The sequence below is a fragment of the Tupaia chinensis genome, unplaced genomic scaffold (assembly GCF_000334495.1).
Source record: "Tupaia chinensis unplaced genomic scaffold, TupChi_1.0 Scaffold000627_1, whole genome shotgun sequence".
Lineage (NCBI taxonomy): Eukaryota > Metazoa > Chordata > Mammalia > Scandentia > Tupaiidae > Tupaia > Tupaia belangeri.
In genome coordinates, this window is record NW_006160147.1 from 217,558 (window position 1) to 238,764 (window position 21,207).

At 54.5% G+C, this 21,207-nt stretch overlaps 1 protein-coding gene across 1 annotated transcript in view; it reads right to left on the minus strand.

The window, feature by feature from the left end:
* Positions 1-1,637: 1,637 nt before the first annotated feature.
* Positions 1,638-21,207, minus strand: part of LMOD1 (leiomodin 1) — a 53,536-nt gene continuing 33,966 nt past the window's right edge. Inside the window, exons 2-3 of the mRNA XM_006159135.3 lie at positions 3,401-4,912; positions 1,638-2,353 (exon numbers count right to left, since the gene is read on the minus strand). Of these exons, the coding sequence (XP_006159197.1) occupies positions 2,327-2,353; positions 3,401-4,912 (1,539 nt within the window). The 3' untranslated portion in view covers positions 1,638-2,326. The remainder of the gene's footprint in view (positions 2,354-3,400; positions 4,913-21,207) is intronic.

The window sequence follows — 21,207 nt, forward strand, 5'->3', positions numbered from 1 at the left end:
TTTTTAAAAAAAAAAAAAACCCTCATATTTCCCCTTGTGAAATACAGGAGCAGGACAAGGAAAGACCCTTTCTGGCTCTTTCTGCTAGGTTTTCAGATGGAAGACCAGGCAGGCAGGTGACTGCCAGGGCAAACAAAGGACTGTGTGGGCCGCGCCTAGCGCTCTCGCCTGGCCCTCCAAGTGCAGGCAGGGTGGGCCCGCGCCCTGCCCTGTCCGCCGGTCTTCTCCCCTAGCCTTCGCCTTCTCCCGGTCCCCTGCAGTAGCCAGAAAACCTGGGACACGGTCTGCCCCCAGGTGGCGCTGCGCTCCTGCGTCAGGATCTAATGAGGAAGGATGACGTCATCCCGGGTCCGCGCCGTGTCTGCCAGGAGCAAGGAGGACAGGGATGGTGGCACTATTCCTAGATGCTCTGGGACGGTAGGGAGTGGCTTCTTTCCTCTGGTAAACTGCGTTTTAAGTTTGGTAGAAAGGACTTCCTAAGGTGACGTTCTGTTGGAGCCTTAAGATGTGGGGATTGGTCGTCTTGGTTGGGTGCTCCCCCCAGGCACCACGGCCTGTCTCGTTTCAGTGTGGGTGTGTGGGGGGGGGGGGGGGAGGGGGGTGGCAGGGAAGGAGGTGACCTCTCATCCGAAGCAGCTCTAGGGGCTGAAGACCAGAGCTCGGCCTTTTATTCGCTGTGTGATCATGGGCATGTAGGTTAACCTCTCTGGACTGAATTTGGTCTGCACAGTGGAAAGAACATGGTGTCGGCCCACAGAGTTAGATGAAGGGTCAGCTGAAGAGACCTAGCGGTCCACAGGCACAGCGCAGATGGACGGTTCACCCGGTCCAGCCGCAGCAACGCCCATGGAGGTCCGGAGCCAGAGCTGTCCTTCCGGGCCCAGCCCTCCGGAGGGTCACCGGGGTTGACAGGCAGGTGGAGGAGGAAGTAGGGCAGAGTGCACCTGGGACCTGAACTCTCTGCCCTCTCTTTTCTGCCACATCTAGCACAGAGATGCTGCCTCCTGTCTGGGGAGACCTCTCCACCAGCCAGGATGGGGATGCTGCTGAGGCAAAACCTGGGGGCAAAAACCTACAAGAGACACAGACCCACGGTGGCTGTCCACAGTGCGCATAGGTCAGAAGGATGCCCCCGGGGGCGAGCTGAGCTATGCGGTGGGCACTGTCAGGTCAGGAGGGCAGCCTGCAGCCAGCCAGAAGGAGGCTGGTGGGAGGCTGGGTCCCAGAGCACACTGGTGTGGGTGCTGCTCCCACAGTCCCTGCACGCCTCTGCCTCCTGCCTCCTGCCTCCCTGTGAGCAGCTGGCCCTGAGCCCACGGCTGAGAAGAGTCATAGAGTGAGCACCCCTGAACATACCTAATATAGCCATCTCAGGGCAGGGCGCACTCTGAGTCACCCCTGAGGACAGCTCTGGCTGCCTCCTCCAGGCAGCAGGCCTGGATCAGGAGCAGGAGTGGCCGAAGCCAGACCTTCTGGACTTCCCAGACCTAGCAGCAGCTGTGGGAGCCCTCTACTCAGAGTCCAGGCTTTCCCTGCTGCTGGACTTCCCGTGGGTGTGAACGCGCACGTCATGGTCAGCTTGGAGGGCACGGCAGGAAGCCTGAGCCCAGGCTGTATATCAGGACCCTCACCAAGTGCAGAGGTGGGCACAGCCATCCACAGCCAAGGGTTGGAATATATTATCAAAATCTTACAGAAAAACTGATACACGGCTATTTATACACGGCAGGTGGGTGTGAGGAAAATGTCTGCTTTGGCATTAAACCTTCAGGTCCAACCACTGTCTCTCCCCTCCCACCCGGAGCCCATGTCCCCCAGGCACTGTGCACCCAGGCCGGTTGTCCTCTTCTCTCCCTAGAGGCCCCGGGGCCCCTCCTCCTCCTGCCACTGCCCACACAGAGTGCCACCAGCCCTACAACTCTGCTCCCAGGGCTCCTCAGAGGCCTGAATCTTGGCCCTGGAGGGCAGCAGGGCGGGGTGGCTATGTGGTCCCTGTGGGCCTTCCTTCCTGGGTCATAGGCCTCTGCAGACGCCCAGCTCCAAGGGCCCTGGGCTGTGCCATCTTCTCAGCCATGTGCTAAAAGAACTCTTGTCCGGAAACCTCCATTCCAGGGACAGAAGAACTTTTGGAGAGCCTTGGAGACAAGGAAAGGAAAGTGAGAAGAGAGACGGCATCCTTCCTGGAGCTGGGCTAGGCCTCGAGCTCTCCCCTGGGAGAACAGGGGTGTTCGCAGCAGGGCGGCCGGGGTGGGGCAGGGTCTGTGCAGCCCTGGGAGGCGAGGCCTGGGCAGTCACGGTGTTGGCTGGCGGCACCTGGCAGCTGGTCCTACTGAAGCAGTTTGGGCACTTCCACCTGGAGGGACAGAGCAGAGACAGGTCAGAGAAGGAGTCCAGAGAGGGCTTCCTGGGATTCAGGCCGTCCAGCTCCCTCCTGGAGGGACGCCACAGCAGCTACGTCAGGGAGCTTTCCCTCCTCTGTGAAAACGAGGTGTCATCATTACGTGACCGCTGGAATGACCTCAGAGCTTGCCCCTTATCAAGTGGCATCTAGGTTTGCGTGATGTGGGGATAAGGGGTCCTGTCAACCAGACAATGATCATAGACTCTATCCCCCAGGCAGGACCTCCAGGGAGGCAGCGCTTTGAGCAGTGGAGCAGGGATGGCTCTGTGTCCCTGAACTTGGCTAGTCACAGGTAGGATCTCCCGAAGGGTGACAGGTCGAGTAAGACTTGACTGGGCCTGAGAGGGGTTAAGTAGAGCCAAGATCATTTTTGTTTTGGGGAATGAAGAAGACTGGCAGGAAGGGCCTGGGGCAGAACTACCCCACAGAGGCTGTTTTGACATTGCAGGGAGGCACAGGCTTAGCCAGAGAATGGAGAAGTCGGAAGTGAAGACTGAGAAGCCAAAGGAAGCTCCTCAAAGGAGGGCTAGCGTCTCTTCTCCCAGGGAGGTTCAGGGCTGGAGGCAGGAGGGTGGATGGGAGGACCCGAAGCCCCCTGCAGCCTGGAGGTCTGCATTGCCTCAGCCTGATGTGAGCCCCACAGCCCGCTCTGCCTGTTGTCCTACCCCATCCTCCCAGATGGCAGCCTAGGCCTGCCTGCAGCCACGTACCTTCTTTTTTTATGTTTATTTTTTTGGTGAGAGATTTTTGCCATAGAGCGCGTGCGCTCACCAGAGAGACAGAGAGGCAGAAAGTGAGAAATCACCCCCCGGGGGGATGGCCACACTGCAATCCCCTCTCCTCCATGGTCTCCTGGGGAATTCAGGCACACACACACACACACACACACACGTGACCACTGTGAGATATAAGCCACCGCGTCCAGAACTTGAACCATGGTCAGCCAAGCGGGAGTCTAACAATGTAACCATGATGCCATCTGCTGGTCCCACCACTTACCTTCTTGAGCTGCTTAAGGTTGCTAGAGCGGATGGCGGCCAGTAGCTGGTCACGGGAGTTCTTCTCCTGGACGGGGAGGACTTTGTCTCCCATCTTCCTCTGGGTAGCTGGCGACAGGGAGTTCTTCAGGTTTTCCATGATGAGGGGTGGAGCCAAAGGAGGGGGTGGTGGGGGAGGGGCCGCAGGGGCACCCCCTTTCTTGGGCGAGTTCTTTGGAGAGGGTTTTGGAGATGGTTGGGGTGAAGGTTTTGGAGAGCCCTTGGCAAGGGCCCCAGCCTGGGGCACCTCCAGGAGGTCCTTCTTCGGCCCACTGGCTCCCTGGGCCTGCTTTTGCTCCTGCAGCCGCTTCTGTCGCTGCTTGTCCATGTTGCGGCTGAGCAGGTTGGTGACAGTCATTCGGGGCCCGGCCAGCTCGAAATGGTAGCCCAGCTTGAGCAGCGTGGTGTTGTCCCTGAGCAGCGTGGCCATCTCCATCTCCGCCTTGCCCCCGCAGATGTGCCGCTGGTTGTGGAAGCGGAGCTCGGTCAGCGTGCTGTTCTGCAGGAGGGCCCGGAAGATGGCCAGGATGCCTTTGCCCGTGATGTGGTTGGAGTCCAGGTTGAGGCTGGTGATGGTCTTGTTGGCCTTGAGCATGATGGCAATGGCGAAGGCCACGTGGTCGTCTGCTCGGGTGTTGGCGAGGGCGAACACCTTGACCACGGTGTTGAACTCCAGCGCCTCGGTGAAGCGGACCAGGATCTCGTTGGTGATGCAGTCCGAGTTGTTGACGTTCACCTCGGTCATCTCCGGGTCGTTGTTCTTCACTCTCTCCAGGGGCTCGTCGAAGATGCTAGGAGCTGCTTCCTCGTCCGCCTTGGCTGGCCCTTCCAAGGGCTTGGCGGGGCTGGCAGGGGCCTGTTTTCCTGGTGTTTGGGTCTTGCTCTCTTCCTGGGCCTCCTTTTTAATTAGGGAGTCCTCCTTCCTGGCTTTCTCAGCCTCCTTTTTTGCTCCTGTGTTTGCGGACCCTTTTTTTACTTTCTCTTCCTCTTTCTTGGCATCTGTATCTCCACTCGCCCTTTTCGGCTTCTCATCCTCCTTTCTGGCTTTCGTGTTCCTGCTCTCCCCTCTCGCCTTGTCGTCATCCTCTTTCTTGGCCACCTCCTTCACCTCCTTCTTCTTCTCCTTGTCCCCGCCCACACCTGTGTTCCTGTCGCTCCCTCTCTTCTCCTCGTCCCTCCTCGGGGCGGCTTTCCTGTCCTCTCCTTTGCCTCCCTTGCCTGCTTCTTTCTTGTCCACGGCAGCCCTGACCCGGCCCTTGTCGATTCCCCGGATCATGTGTTCCTCCTTGGGCTTCTCGCCCCCTTTGCCATCTGCTTCGTCTTTGTCCTTGGAGAAGCTCTTCTTCAAGCCCCCCCTCTTTGGCTCCTTCCCCAGGTCTGAGTCCCGTCTGGGGCCCAGGCTCTTCTTGCTGGCATCTCTGCCCCTTTCCTCTCCGTTCTTGGCATCTGTCTTCGTCTCTACTTGCTTGCTTTCCTAAGAGTTCAGAAAAGAAAACAAACATGAAGAGCTGGCCACAGAGGGAGAGGAATGAGTGTGGGGACAAGTGGGGGGTGTTTATGTAACTGCCCTTGGGTCCCTGAAGGACAGCTGGTGTTTGGGAGAGTGGGGTGAGTGTCTCTGCTCAGGACAGAGGAAGCCGTCTGGAATGGGCTGTCATCCCACTCATGGCTCACGGTCGGGAGGCACCAAAATAAACACCTGTGGAGGTCGGGGTGGTTCCTTCCCTGGAGCACGCTCAGACCCAGAGCAGCGCCCTGCTGAGCCCATTAGGAACCCGCCCCCCCGCAAAGGGAAAATCAATACTGACCCCATCATATTTACACCTCTGCCCTTTTGTTCATTGTGGATATTTTGCACTAGTTTTGGTTTTAAAAAACACACATTTAGGGCCAGCCCAAGGCACGGTGAGTCAGAGAGCTGGGTCCCACATGGTTGACCCCAAGGTTTGAGTCCTGGCAGTTTGAGGAAAAAACACTGGGCATGTGTGCATGCATACTCAGAATCCTGAAAGGAGGGGGAAGTGGAGGAGAGGGCATTGCGGAGTGACCAATCCCCATGGGGAGTGCTTTGTCACTCTCCCTCTTCCTCCCTCTCCTTCTGTCTGTCTCTCTCTGGCAAGCAAACGTGCCCTCTGGTAAAATTTTTTTCTTATTTTAAAAATAAAAATATACATTAGACGATCAGTTATCTTGTTCACTGAGTCCTTGGCGCCACCTTGCATTCTGTGCTCAGGGCGAGCACCGCATCCCTCCCCCTGGCCCTGGCCCAAGGAGCAGGTCAGTGGTTCTCAGATACTGGATTTTACAAGCCAGTACATTTACAAAGAAAAAAAAAAGTTGGAGGCATCAACTTAGTGTTGGTAACATTTTATTTTTACCAATTAAGGATATTTACACATTCTGTCTACCATCATTATCTCGTTGAAATAAGAAGGAACTTGGGCCACTCCTGTGGCCTACTGGTTAAAGGAGTTAGGTCTCAGATGGCTAGTAAGATGGTTTGAACCTCAGCCCCAGTGGCGTGAAAAACATGCCAAGTGCTTGTGCATCCAAAATTTCAACAAGATGGAGAAACGGAGAAGGATTGTGGCGTGACCATGCCTCACTGGGAAGGGGTGCTTTCTCCTTCTCCCTCTCTTTCTCTGCCCTTTAGAATTTTTTTTTTTAACTTATGTTTTGGGGACCAACAGATGCTGTAATGGTTATGTCACTGGACTCCACATGGCCACCTAGGGTTTGAATCCCAGACCTGGTGACTCGAAACTCACGCTGGGTGCATGCATGTGTGTGCCCAAAATCCCGAGAGGAGAATGGAGGAGAAGGAATTGTGACCTGGCCATCTCCCCTGGGGGTGACTTTTCACTTTTTGTCTCTTTGTCTCTCTGGCAAGCATACATGTGCCCTATAGCAAAAATCTCTCTTGGAAAAAAAAAAACCTCATTTTTTTAAAAGAATTTTTAAAAATTATTTTATTTAACTTTATTTATTTACTCATTTATTTTATTTCATTTTGACCAGAGAGGGACAGAGCAAGAGAGAGAGAAAGAGAGAAAGCAATCCACCAGGTCTGGGACTCGAACCATGGTCGACCATGTGGGAGTCCAGTGCCCCTAACCACCACGCCACCTGCTGGCCCCATTAAAGAATTTTTTATATCATTTGTATTTATTGTTATTATTTTTAAAATTTGATTAGGGAGAGAGAGAGGGAAAATGAGGAAGTAAGCCACCAGGTCCAGGGACTCAAACTACAGTCAGCCACATGGGACTCCTGCACATCAGCCATCACACCACCACCCTCTGGATTATGGACACAAACAAAAAATTGAAATAAGAAGGAGCTAATTATAGAGCCAGCTGGTGGTGTGGTGGTTAAGGTGGCCGGATCCCACAGATCCGACTGCATCATTCAAGCCTGGGACCCAGCAGCTAGAAAAACACGCTGGGTGTATGCATGTGTGCCTAAAATCCTGAGACCAGAATGGAGCAGAAGGGGTTGTGGCATAGCCGTTCCCCCTGGAGAGTGATTTCTTTCTCTTTCTTTCTCGCCAGTGAGTGCATGTGCTCCAGAACAAAAAAACAGGACAAAAAAGGTCATTATAAGGAAGTAAGGTAGACATCACAGGATGAAGGACCGAATGCCTTTACATGAAATAGGTGTGTCTTTTTTTATTTCACAGTATTCTCCTTATTCCTTTTTTCCTTTTTAAAAGAATTATTTATTTTTAAAATAATAATATTATTTATTTAATTCCATTTGTTATTATTATTTCCCAATTTGACCAGACAGAGAGAGAAAGGGAAAGTGAGAAAGCAAGTCAGCAGGTCTGGGACTTGAACTGCAGACAGCTATGTGGGAATCTAGCACCCTTATCCTCCACGCCAGCTGCCGACCCCTATTTATTTAATTTTATTTATTATTATCATTAGTTTTAAATTTGCTACAGGGCACATATGTTCACCAGAGAGAGAGAAAGTGAGACAACAAGCCACCAGGTCTAGGACTCAAACTGCGGTTGGCCATGTGGGAGTCCAGCACCCAAACCATCAAGCCACCTCCCAGCCCCTCCCCACCCCCTTATTTTTAGTAAATCTTTGCTAAGAACCAGTCCCTCTCTGTGAGGAGATCTGGTCTGCTTGGAGAGGACTCTACCGGATTTGGGACCTGGGATTCTGTCACTCTGTGTCAACCACACAGACACGGAGACATGTTCAGGGAGACCATGGAATCAGCCAGCTGAGCAGGGACGGAGGCCTGAGATCTACACTGGAACAGGCCACACTGCACCTCCGCTGGGCCCCATTTCTTCCTCTACAGAGTTGCATTGTGTTTGAGCCCTGTTGTTTTTGTTTTAATTTTTCTAAGGATTTTTTTAAAAAGTTTATTTATTCCATGAGAGAGAGAGAGAGAGACAGAGATATAGCACCCCTAAAAGGGTCTCAACACCACAGTCCACCCCCAGCCTCAGACAGCACAGATCAGGGGCACACACTGCCTAGCCTACGCAGGGAGATCTGACACAAACTGGCAACCTTCCGTGGGTCTGCATTGTCACGGCTGTGCTTCATCCAGCCCCCAAGCCCTATGTGAGTCCTTGCTTCCCATCCTTAGCACAGGAGCAGAGAGGCTGCAAGATTGCCCGAGATTAGATATTAGATTTAATTAACCGTGCAATTGGGACGGGAGCCCCAGAGTAACTGGGACTTCAAGACTCTGTGATGTCCTTTCCTAAAGGCACTTCTTTCTTTTTTTTTTTTTTGAGAAGTTTTTTGCTATACGGTGTATGCACTCGCCAGAAAGACAGAGAGAGACAAAGAGACAGAGAGACAGAAAGCGAGAAATCACCCCCCAGGTGGGATGGCCACGCTGCAATCCCTTCTCCATTCTCCTCTTGGGATCTTGGGCACGCATGCACACGTGCCTGGTGTGAGTTTAAGCCACCAGGTGTGGTACTCGAACCACAGTCAACTACATGGGAGTTCAGCCCCATAGCCATTATGCTAACTGCTGGTCCCCCTAAAGGCACTTTTAGAGGAAGAGACTATGGCCTGAACTTTGGAAAGGTTTTCTGTGTTTCAGAGTGCCCAGGTGGGGGGCGTGGGGGGGAGAGGAAGGGAGAGAGAAGGAGCAGCACCCTCTGGCTCCTGGAACGCTCCTCACCCCCACCCTCCCCGGGAGTACTAGCCTGCGAGTTCTGGCCTGTGGGAACAGGCTGTAGCTGCCCCAGGAACGCATGCCCATTGGGGACCAGGCTCTGCGTTTATTTAGCAGTGAAAGTCCTTGGCTCCTCGCTAGAATCACAGCGGGCAGCCCGGAGGCATAGGGCCTGGTGAGGCAGGATCTTGGAATGTGCCCCTTCCACCCCCTGTCCAGAGGCCCCGGGCCATTGCACTGTGGGCTTACCGGGGCCGAGGTGAGTGACCGAGGGCCAGAAAGCACCCCTCGCACTCTCCGTGGCTCCCAGGGAATTGGGTCGTCCCTTCAGATCACCCTGGGAGCAGAAATGGTAGTGGTTTTACCGTACCTTAACTTAAATGCAAGAGAAAGGGGGACCATATGCAAATAGAATGTAAATGAGGAGACCTGGAGGGCGGGCCCTTCCAGCGATCCGCTCACAGTTTGAGCAGGGAAACCCCACTCCGACCCTTGATCCCATCAAGTTTGAAAGGTTTCAACGTAGTCTGCTGGCTTTGGGAGTTTGGGGGAGCGGGCCGTTTGGAATACCCTTTCCAAGTCCCAGGTCTAGAGACTAGGCCCGAGGGCAAAGACTCCTGCCTCGCCTCTCCCTTCCCTTCCCTTCCCCAGACCTGCACACTTCGGGATTGCTCAGAGCCCACCGCGCTGCCCGGCTGCCCTCTGCAGAGTTCCCACGCCACGGGAAACTGGGGTGGGCTGAGATAGTAACTAGCGAGGTCAGGGAAAACGGGCCGTAGACTCGACTGTCTCACTAGCAGCCACCAGGGCAATGTCACTGTCACTGGCCTTCCTCATCAGGGGCCCAGGCGTCCCCTCCACTGCCCCACATCCCCTGGAGCCTGGGGGCCTCAGCTGCTGCAGAACCCATCGCCAGCCCCTTTCAGACGCAGGGCTCCTTTCAGAGCCTCTCCTTCTTTCCCAGCCAGGAAGGGCACCCCATAGTCCTCTCCCCTTTGTCCTCAGTTGGGACTCCTCCTGCTCCCCCCTGGTACTTCCCCCACACCAGGGTCCTAGTTGGCAGGACCTGCCAAGTGTCCGCTGTGGAGGAGGTGTGCCAACCCTTGAAAAAGGACCTAATGAAAAACAGGCTGGGGGTGGGGAAAGGGCTGATTCATCATCGGTTTCCTCCAAATAGCCAGGAATGAGAGGCTGGGGCTTGCTGCAGCTCGCACAGCCCTGAGTGCAGACCTTGCCTTAAAAGGAGAAGGAGCCGGAGTCCTCCCAGGCTGGGCTTCGCTGAGCCCTGCTCCTGGGCACAGAGCAGGGCCGCTTCCCCCAGCTTCTCTGAAAGGGAGTCCAGACAACTTCCTTTCGCTTCCAGCACTGGTGTTGCACCCTGGTGGCCCCAGAGGTTACCTATGTCCTCTAGGCCCTGCTTGACAGCTCATCCCTAAGGAAGAGGCGTTAAGGTTAGATATGACAGAGAACTTCCACAGAGCGAAGGCACAGGCCGCCGGGTGAGAGACCAAAGTCGCAATGATGTCCACCCCGGGAAAGGCTTTAGGGTTAGGGGAAGCACACAGGGGTTCTCCACGGAGGCAGGGGACTGGCAAGGGTGACCTCGATGTCTAGCCGTCTGTGACCTATTGAGCAGCCCAGTGATCAGGTTCGAGGGTAAGAGAGAGCTCCCCAGCTCGCCCCCAGGCCCTGTGGCCACATGATGTGTGTGGCTGGGTCTGCCATGGCATTAGGACCTAAGTTAAAGCCTGTGGTGACTGTGGGCAGAGTGCAGCACTGTCTCCCCTCCCGTGGCCTCTGACCCTTCCTTGGAAGCCTTATCTGACTAAACGGAGAAGAGAGTATTCACACCTCCATTGCCAAAAGAGGAAGGAAAGGCGCCCGCTATCCAGAAGTCCCTCGAAAATGAGACTTGCCGAAGGCTGGGCCAAGCCTCTGTGTGTGGACCAAGCCTTCTCGTGGGGGAGGCCCAGTGAGCTCCCACTGACCGGTGTCACCAGATTTTTCCTCCCTGTGACCCATCACCTGAGGAGGAGGCAGCTCTGGATTCTTCCGACAAGAAGTGTCAGGAGGACCCACTCTTCTTTGGGCACAATAGGTCCTGGGGGGTGGGGGGACCGTGACATTTGTTTCCCTCTTGGGTTAGGGGCAGGAGTCCTCTCCTTAGACTTGACCAGATCCTCAGCCAGAGCTTCAGGTCCTTTGACAACTTATATGACCTTTAGAAAGCTGCAGCTTCCTTTCAGGGCTGTTGGGAAAATCGAGGATTGTTCTGAAAAAGTGCCCCTGCTGGTAGGGAGCCCACTGGCCCCACAGGCAGTGGGTCGTGTGCAAATCCCAGCACCATTCCACCTAGCAGTGTGACCGTGGGTGAGCTACTCCGCCCCTCTGAACCTGACCACCCCGGGCTCCTAGCTGCAGAGCGAGTGCTAGAGCCAGGCCCCAGCCCAGGTCCCGATGACAAGGGGGCCTTGGCAAGGAGATGAGCCGCCACAGTCCCTATAAGCCACAGTGGCAGGCAGTAGGGCCTGTCCCTCCTACTCAAGGCCTTCTGTCCCCTTTGCTTAGTATCTTGGCACTGTGTAAAGGGTGACATCAGCACTTACCCAGTGGCCGATGGCACTGCGTTTGTCCTTTCCCATGGAAATGAAAGGATGGCACCCTGAGCCCTGGAACCCCACCGAGAGAGCTAGAAGTGGAAAGGGACCAAGCTGCTTTGGGAAGCCCCCCCCCCACTTCACCCTAAACCAATGGTGACAGAGGCAGGAGTGGAGTGGGGTGGCTCGGGCCTCATCCCACCAACAATGGCAGCTAGCACCTGTGGTGCCAGGAGGGGTGTGTCCTCCACAGCCAGCCCGCCATGAAGCCTCCTGGAGGCCTTGCTGGTTCATCCATCAGGAGGGTTCTATCGACACCATGGCAAGGACACAGCGCTGCGTGAGACAGCCGTGTTCTTACGGCGTGGGGAGTGGACAAGCGATGAGCTGGTGTCTAGGTGTAGGTAGCAGAGCGTGCTGAGGAGTGGATCTTGATAGGGCAAGCATCTCCCTGCAGGAGAGTCACGGCTTCAGCCCAGCACCCCTGCGGGTTGGCCAGGGCACCTTTCTCCACCATCCTGCCTGGCAGTGGCTTGGGAACAGGCCTCACCACTTCCCAGCACCCCTTTTCTTGCCTATGCCAGTCCTGACCCTTCTCAGACCTCCCAAAGCCACCCATCTGGGGAAACATTATCTCCACAGGCACTTGCAAGAAAGTGCTGAGGGAACCTTTCTATCCACCCCTCGAAGCTATAAGGTGCTGATGGGGAAACTGAGGTCCCAGAGATGGGGTTGGAGACAGAAGGAAATGGGCATCGAGGATGGAGCGAGACTATAACCTCACCCCCTTGCTTTAACATCTCCGGAGACATATTTTTTTGGAATGTCCAAGGGCGGATACTCAAAGATCCACACGTACACTCAGCCCCTGCCCATAACTGGGGGACAGTTAATCCCCTAAGAAACAGGAGCTTAAAATAGACTTCCTAATGTTGGGGGGGGGACTTTATCACATGGTGTGGGGCTGCAGAACTGTGCTCTGAGACCACCGACCTCTCTGCACAGCCGTGTCTCCCAGTCCCTGAGCCAGGCAGGAGGGAGCAGAATGCCCAGCATGGGAGCTTGCATGGGGTAGGTGCTCTGTAAACGCTCGCCAGTGCTGACAGCAAAGTGCACCACCCCCAAATAATCCACGCGGAGATGGTCAGAAACAGAGGGGTATCAGGCTCAGAGAGACCTCACACGTGGACCAGCAAGGTGTCCACTTCCTCCACCCCGGTCCCAATCTGAAGGCCTGTCATTACACAGTATGGGAGTGAATCCACGCTCAGCCCATGCAGTGCCCAGCAGTGCGAGAGGCTCTGTCTCTTTTGCCCCCTGAAACAATGCGAACTATTTGGGTACAGCCACTCACATGCTCAGACCTTCGGGGGTCATCTGAGCACCCCGGGGGGGGCAGGGAGGCTGTGTACCTGGTAAGCTCTGAGCCAAAAGTGTACTGGAGCAAATCCGCACTCCGCCAAGGTGCCCAGTAGCACAGGAGGCTCTGTCTCCTTCATCCCTGAAACAATGCAGCTGTGTGGGCACAGCCCTCACCTACTCAGGCCTTCAGGGGTCATCTAGGGCATCCCCTGGGGGGACCTGTGTACCTGGTAAGCTCTGAGCCAAAAGCAAGGCTCATGTAGTCACAGGGCTAAGAAAAGCTGTGTCCCTGCAGGCATCCCAGACAGACCCGCTGCCCCGGCCCAACCCTCTGCCTCTCTCTGGTTCTCAGTGCACGCCGGGAGCCAGCCCACTGTGAGCACGCGTCAGCTCCCAGGGGTGGCATGGCCTCCGGCCCTGGCAGGGTGTCCACACACAGATGGTCGGGCCTCAGGTCTGGGAACAGCAAACTTAGGCCATCCTTCCTACCCAGGGAAGAGACTCCAGAAACCCAGAGCCAGAGGGCTCGTTTCTTAGCTTCGAGTCCATAATTCTTTTCTCTTCCTCCCTGTCTTTCCTTGCTTTCCTTTTTTGGATCTGATCCTAATTTGTTTCTGTTCTTAAAAAAAAAAAAAAAAGTCTCATTTTTGACTGGATTCAGACTTAGAAGTAGAAGGTCTTAGAGAGGACGGCCTGCGTCTCTCGGAATCTGTTTTTAGCATTTTTCTTTGGCCTCCTTCATTCTCTTGGCCAGAAGTTTGGCATATTTTTCTGCCTGTTCCTGATTTTTCTTAGCATGTTGTTTCTGGAGAGCAACGTGCTGCGTCTGTGTCACAGGACTCATGGGGTCAAAGGAGGCTGGATCTTGGGTGCTGTGGTCCTAGGTTTCTTTCTTTCTTTTTTTTTTGAGAGTTTTTTTGCTGTAGGGCGCGTGTGCTTGCCAGAAAGACAGAGAGAGACAGAGAGAAAGAAAGCGAGAAATCACCCCCCAGGGGGGATGGCCACACTACAATCCCTTCTCCTCCATTCTCCTCTCGGGATCTTGGGCACGCATGCACACACGCCTAATGAGTTTTAAGCCACTAGCTCTGGGACTCGAACCACAGTCGACTGTGTGGGAGTCCAGTGACATAACCATTACATCACCTGCTGGTCCCCGCAATCTTCTTTAGAGATTGAAAGTTTGGGGGTTCTGCTAGCTCTTCTTGGTCCCAGACAGGGAAGCCCCATAGTATCCGTCAGCCCAGGAACATCCTTCTCTTGTTTATGAGAACCAAGTCGAGGACGCTCAGATTGGCACCCATGATGCAACCTCAAACACATGTGTGCTTCTGTCTCCAGTCCTCCTCGGCCTGTACAGGACGGTCACTTACTCAGTAGCAGGTGGACATGGCCATGAGTCAAGACACACTGTGGGAGGGAAGATGACTATACCACCATCCCTTCTCCATTCTCCTCTTGGGATTTAAGGCATGCATGCACACGTACCCAGCATGAGTTTTAAGTCACCGGGTCCAGGACTTGAACTGTGATCGACTACATGAGAGTCCAGCAACATAACCATTATGCCATCTGCTAGTCCCTCAGCTTCATCTTAAAGCAGCTGAACTCCAAGGCACCATGAAAAAGAGTTCTTTCTTTTCTTTTTCTTCTTTTTTTTTTTTTAAAGTGTATTTCTTCCATGAGGGACTGAGAGAGAGACAGACAGACAGACAGCAGCCCTAGCAGGGTCTTCATGCCACAATCCACCTCCAGCCTCAGGCAGCTCTAGATCCTAGGCACACATGTGCCCAGCATACCCAGGAAACTCTCCAGACTTGAACCCAGGACCCTCCCCTGTGGTCAGCCTTACGGAGTCACATTTCACCTTTGCACCACCATCCAACCCCCAAACCCATATGTCTACAGGGCACGGTCCCCACTCTCTGCTGCCGGTCCACCTGTGATGTCAAGTTCCACAAACCGTGCTCAGCTGTGTCCCCAAATCCTCAGTCTAGGAGACCTCCCACCATCTTCCTAATACTTCACCCCTCCAGCCTCACAACAGCTAACCTTGTGAGGCAGCAAATAAATACTAAGGTGAGCAGCCCATCCTGTTCCGGGGACCTCCACTGAATGTCACCTTTGCTTTGTCACTTCCCTGTGGTAGTTCTCCCAGTGCTTGGCCATGAGACTCTTAAATGAAAAGGATCCATGTATATGTTTAACTTTAAGGCCAAGAATGTACTAACTGGAGGTGAGGAAGCTCTGTCCATGTCACAGGCAGGCGCAGGAGGAGAAACTCAGAGGGTCCCGGGGTGGTGCCAGCTACCGGCTACCTGGGGCACAGAGCTGGGCCTGAGCAGGAGGCTGCTGGGCCCTGGGAAGAGCCAGATGGGGCTCAGACAGGCAAGCACTGAGCCCGACGAAGACCTCCCAGGGTGGGGATAGAGCCAGGAAGGCCCTTGTGGATGGGATGGAGGTGAGGAGAGGAGAGCAGCATTTGGAAGAGCCATAGCTGAGTTCTGAAGGAGGAACAGGAGTTCGGGAAAAGGATAAGGAGCAGAGCGTGTGGAGGCTGAACTCCTCCCCGCGGCCTCACCTGCTGTGCTCCGTTTGCCCAAGCCACACCCTGTACTTTGGTACCTCTGCACAGCCACTGCTCCACTCCATTCTCTCCTATTTTATACAGTGTTTATTCATTAATTTCTCCCATCAGCATTCTCAACAGGGCCTTTCCTTTTAGCATGTATTTGCTATTTCATGTGCTTGCCAGAGAGAGAGAGAGGGAAAGGAGGAACCACCCTCCCCATGGAGAATGGTCACGCCACAATCCCGTCACCTCTGTGTCTGCTTTATGGGTTTGGGACACACAGGCATATGCACCCAGAATGTTTTTCAAGGCACTATGTCCAAGACTTGAATAACACACTCAGCCATGTATCTGGCTGCCTTAACCACCATGCCATAGCTGGCCTCTGGCAGCGTCCTGATGCCATGACCCACCCAGATCGTGGGCACATGTGCACTCGGTTTACTCAGGGAGGTCTCTAGATGTGAACCCAGAACCTTCCCATGTGGGTCAGCCTCACAGAGTGTCCGCTGGGCCACTGTCTGAGTCTCCACCCCATTTTCCCCTGGCCTCACTCTACCCATCATCCAGGATCAATGTAAGTACTAAGCATGGTCCACTTTGAGAATTCACCCCAAGCCCCAGCCCTTCCCTTATGCCCCTCCCCCACAGCTCTCCTTCCCTTGCCATGGCCCTGTCACTGTCTCTTGTCACTGTCTCTTTGCTGTCCTCCCCACAGGATCAGACACGAAGTGTGCTTTATTACCGCGGGCTCCGCAGCACACACAGCATGCTGTCTGCACATGGCAGATGCTTGAGGGTTGCTGAATGAATGAATACGTGAATGAGTGAATTGTGTCCAGCCAATGGAGCCAAATGTTAGTTTGGAATGAGGAAGGTCAAGAAAGCTTATAGAATAAGGAGCTGAGCACCAATCACTCAATGACTAGAAAAACTGTCCAATTTGGGGCTCATGCTAGAGGTGAAAGGGGTGGTCTCCCACACAACTCATCCCTTTCCCTGACAGATCCCAACGCCCAAAGGCCAGTGAGCTCTGTGTCTAGTGTGGCCATAGATTTGAGAACCCAGGTCCCGACTTTCTTGGCCTGATCCAGATTTCTTACCAGGCTCCCAGAACTACACCCTCGAACCTTCGCTCCAATCCACTAAGGCCATGGGCTTGATGAGCATGGCTGGTGGGACGAGTTTGCTCCACGTTCCAAGGCCCAGGACAAAGACAGCCAGTGGTAAGATGTGTTGGCATTTGGTGTAGCAGGCCAGGGCTCTGCCATTCAGCCAGAGCAGCCTCAGAGCAGCCTGGAGTTGTCACACCCTCTTCCCAAGGAGGCCAAGCCCAAGGCAGGTTCCCATTCAGGGCCCAGGGCTATAGCACACAAATATGCCCCTGCCCAGTTGGCACCCTCTGCTGGTGGCTCTCCAAACTCCCTATCCTCAGTCCTCCTGGAGCTGAGTCCAGACCAGGCTGGCCAAAACCAGGTCTGCTAGGAGGGCAGGTATATGTTAAATGTCCTGGAGTCCTCACCACCGAGACTGGACTTTTGGGTCTGTGGCTGCCTTCTGAGTCCTGTAACCTTGAGCACACCAGAGCTGGGGGAGGTGGGAGCTGGGAGGCCACAGGCACCCAGGCACTCCCCAGAGCCTGCCCACCGCTGATGGCCCTTAAAGGAATGCAGAAAACAAAGAGAAGCCCAGCCCCGCCCCACCCCCCCAGGGACCAGCCCCCCCCCCCCCCCCCGGGGAGGCCACGGGGGTGGGGGTGGGTGTGGGGGACTGGCTGCCATTTCATTCTCCATCTTTACCACTTCATCCCGAAGGACTACGCAGCTGGGAAGAGGTCAGTTGGTTTAGCTTCAGGCTGAGAAGCAACCCCTAGAACGGCCCTTAGCTGCTCTCCCCAGTTCTTCTCTCTGAACGACTCCTGGAGATGAGATCAGCCAGGACAAGGCTGGAGTCTCCGTGATCCTCAGTCCGCGTTCAGATGCCTCTTGTTGCTGAGGATGGTATGCAGGCCAGAGTGAGACTCAAGTCCTGCTGGGGGACCTCAAAAGTTAAAATTCAGAATTTTCTTCCCTGCAAAGGCTGACTAATACCCCACTGCATAGATGCCACATGAGCAGCATTTGGAAGAGCCATAGCTGAGTTCTGAAGGAGGAACAGGAGTTCGGGAAAAGGATAAGGAGCAGAGCGTGTGGAGGCTGAACTCCTCCCCGCGGCCTCACCTGCTGTGCTCCGTTTGCCCAAGCCACACCCTGTACTTTGGTACCTCTGCACAGCCACTGCTCCACTCCATTCTCTCCTATTTTATACAGTGTTTATTCATTAATTTCTCCCATCAGCATTCTCAACAGGGCCTTTCCTTTTAGCATGTATTTGCTATTTCATGTGCTTGCCAGAGAGAGAGAGAGGGAAAGGAGGAACCACCCTCCCCATGGAGAATGGTCACGCCACAATCCCGTCACCTCTGTGTCTGCTTTATGGGTTTGGGACACACAGGCATATGCACCCAGAATGTTTTTCAAGGCACTATGTCCAAGACTTGAATAACACACTCAGCCATGTATCTGGCTGCCTTAACCACCATGCCATAGCTGGCCTCTGGCAGCGTCCTGATGCCATGACCCACCCAGATCGTGGGCACATGTGCACTCGGTTTACTCAGGGAGGTCTCTAGATGTGAACCCAGAACCTTCCCATGTGGGTCAGCCTCACAGAGTGTCCGCTGGGCCACTGTCTGAGTCTCCACCCCATTTTCCCCTGGCCTCACTCTACCCATCATCCAGGATCAATGTAAGTACTAAGCATGGTCCACTTTGAGAATTCACCCCAAGCCCCAGCCCTTCCCTTATGCCCCTCCCCCACAGCTCTCCTTCCCTTGCCATGGCCCTGTCACTGTCTCTTGTCACTGTCTCTTTGCTGTCCTCCCCACAGGATCAGACACGAAGTGTGCTTTATTACCGCGGGCTCCGCAGCACACACAGCATGCTGTCTGCACATGGCAGATGCTTGAGGGTTGCTGAATGAATGAATACGTGAATGAGTGAATTGTGTCCAGCCAATGGAGCCAAATGTTAGTTTGGAATGAGGAAGGTCAAGAAAGCTTATAGAATAAGGAGCTGAGCACCAATCACTCAATGACTAGAAAAACTGTCCAATTTGGGGCTCATGCTAGAGGTGAAAGGGGTGGTCTCCCACACAACTCATCCCTTTCCCTGACAGATCCCAACGCCCAAAGGCCAGTGAGCTCTGTGTCTAGTGTGGCCATAGATTTGAGAACCCAGGTCCCGACTTTCTTGGCCTGATCCAGATTTCTTACCAGGCTCCCAGAACTACACCCTCGAACCTTCGCTCCAATCCACTAAGGCCATGGGCTTGATGAGCATGGCTGGTGGGACGAGTTTGCTCCACGTTCCAAGGCCCAGGACAAAGACAGCCAGTGGTAAGATGTGTTGGCATTTGGTGTAGCAGGCCAGGGCTCTGCCATTCAGCCAGAGCAGCCTCAGAGCAGCCTGGAGTTGTCACACCCTCTTCCCAAGGAGGCCAAGCCCAAGGCAGGTTCCCATTCAGGGCCCAGGGCTATAGCACACAAATATGCCCCTGCCCAGTTGGCACCCTCTGCTGGTGGCTCTCCAAACTCCCTATCCTCAGTCCTCCTGGAGCTGAGTCCAGACCAGGCTGGCCAAAACCAGGTCTGCTAGGAGGGCAGGTATATGTTAAATGTCCTGGAGTCCTCACCACCGAGACTGGACTTTTGGGTCTGTGGCTGCCTTCTTAGGCCTGTAACCTTTAGCCCACCCAAGCTGGTGGGGGACTGGCTGCCATTTCATTCTCCATCTTTACCACTTCATCCCGAAGGACTACGCAGCTGGGAAGAGGTCAGTTGGTTTAGCTTCAGGCTGAGGAGCAGGGGGACTGGCTGCCTTTTCCTTCTCCATCTTTACCACTTCATCCCGAAGGACTACGCAGCTGGGAAGAGGTCAGTTGGTTTAGCTTCAGGCTGAGAAGCAACCCCTAGAACGGCCCTTAGCTGCTCTCCCCAGTGCTTCTCTCTGGACCACTACTGGAGATGAGATCAGCCAGGACAAGGCTGGAGTCTCCGGGATCCTCAGTCCGCGTTCAGATGCCTCTTGTTGCTGAGGATGGTATGCAGGCCAGAGTGAGACTCAAGTCCTGCTGGGGGACCTCAAAAGTTAAAATTCAGAATTTTCTTCCCTGCAAAGGCTGACTAATACCCCACTGCATAGATGCCACATTTTGTTTATCCATTTTCCAGCCAGCACGTTGTTTGGGGCTATTCACAATAATGCTGCTACGAAAGTGAGTGGACACATGTCTGTTTGAGCCCCTGCTTTTGATTCTGTGGGTGTATCCCTAGAAGAGGAATTGCTGGAATGAGATCCGAATTCTAACTTCTCTACACCACCCACCCTGACTGCCTCCCCTCCTGTCCAGTGTGTCTCGCCATCTTGTCCACATCCTCAGCCCCAGCACCTGCAGCAGCAAAGCCCCGATGCTGTATCTCCCCACCCGATGCCTGCACTGCCCCCGCTCAGGCTGCTGGGCCATCTGGAGAACACAGCCCCCCGGACTGGGCAGAGCCACTATGCCCCCTCCCTGCAGCCCTACCGCCCTTGCCCTTCTGAGTTGTAATGCCGGGCATCCAGTCTCTGCCCTTCCCCTTTTTTAGTTTGCTATAGGGCACATGCACTTGCCAGAGAGATGGTGTGTGTGAGAAATCACCCCCAGGAGGACAACCATGCTGCAATCCCTTCTCCTCTAATCTGCTCTTGGCATTTAGGGTACACATGCCCACACTCAAGTCCGGCATGGTTTTCAAATTACCAGGTCTGGGACTTGAACTGTGCAGTTGGCCATGTGGGATCCAATCGCCTTAACCACCATGCCGCCAGCTGGCCCCAGTCTCTGCTCTTACCCCAGGGCGGCAGGTTGATTAACTAACCTCCTTCATCCATAAATGGGGTCCATGATCTCTCCCAGGTGAAGCCCCGTGACGGTGTCGAACGCCAAGTGCACGGGGAACTCGTCACAGTCCAGTTCCGGCTCGGCCCTCTCCTGTTTCTCCTAGCGTCTATACAGGTCGATCTCCCTGCTCCATCTCTAGTCCCGCTCCTCCCATTCTCAGCTGATCATCTCCTTTACTTTCTTCCCAGGAAGAAACAGAGACCAAGCAATGGGGATTCTCCAGCTTTCCCCAGGACCCTACAGACTCTGTGCCACCTGTGGGCCCCTCCCTACGCCTTTAAACCTGCTCCCGCCTCTCACCTCTCCTGTGTGGATCAGACCCCTGCCTCCACCCCACACGCCCTTCCCGGGCTGCCCTCTCTCCCATGCAGTCCTTTACACCCGAACCACCCCCAAGAGCTCTCCCTTTTCACCCCCATCCATTCCTAGGTCCAGCACAGCCTCACCTCCCTCACCCGTTCTGTGGAAATGAGTTCCGCACAGATCACTTCGGACCCTCTTGTCTTTTATTCTTTATCTTGTTTAATTGCCTGGGAGCTACCCGACTCTGCCAACCAGCCCTCCCTCCCCGGTTCCCATCACACCCCTCCAGGTTTTTCTCCACGCTTTCTGACAGCTCCTTTTTTATCCCTCAAGGTCCCTTGTCCTGTCTGACACGCAAATGTGGATGTTTTAAAAGTCTTGGTTTTTTGTTTGTTTGTATGTTAACATTTATTTTATGGGAAAGATTTGGGGTAGGGCCTCTCCTTGTGGGGCTCCTCCTGCCTCGGCCACCCAGTGAGCTTGCACCGTGGACCGGGCACCCCTGAACCCTGGAAGTCTGGTTCTAAGTGTCCTGTTTCCTTTTTAGCCCTCTGCCTGGGTGGTGGGACAGCGTCAGCCGCCTTCTGCATTTGCTGTCTTTCAAGGTGTATCTCAGGGTGAGGCAGCACTGCAGAGGCTCAGACCCTTGTACTCAGCTGTTAAAGACTGTCTTGATTTGTGGATCCCAAAGTATCTCAAAAATTGTGGCATGGTGGTTAAAGCACTAGACTCCCACATGGCCTACTGTGGTTTGAATCCCAGACCTGGCAACTTGCTTTCTCGCTTTCTCTCTGTCTTTCC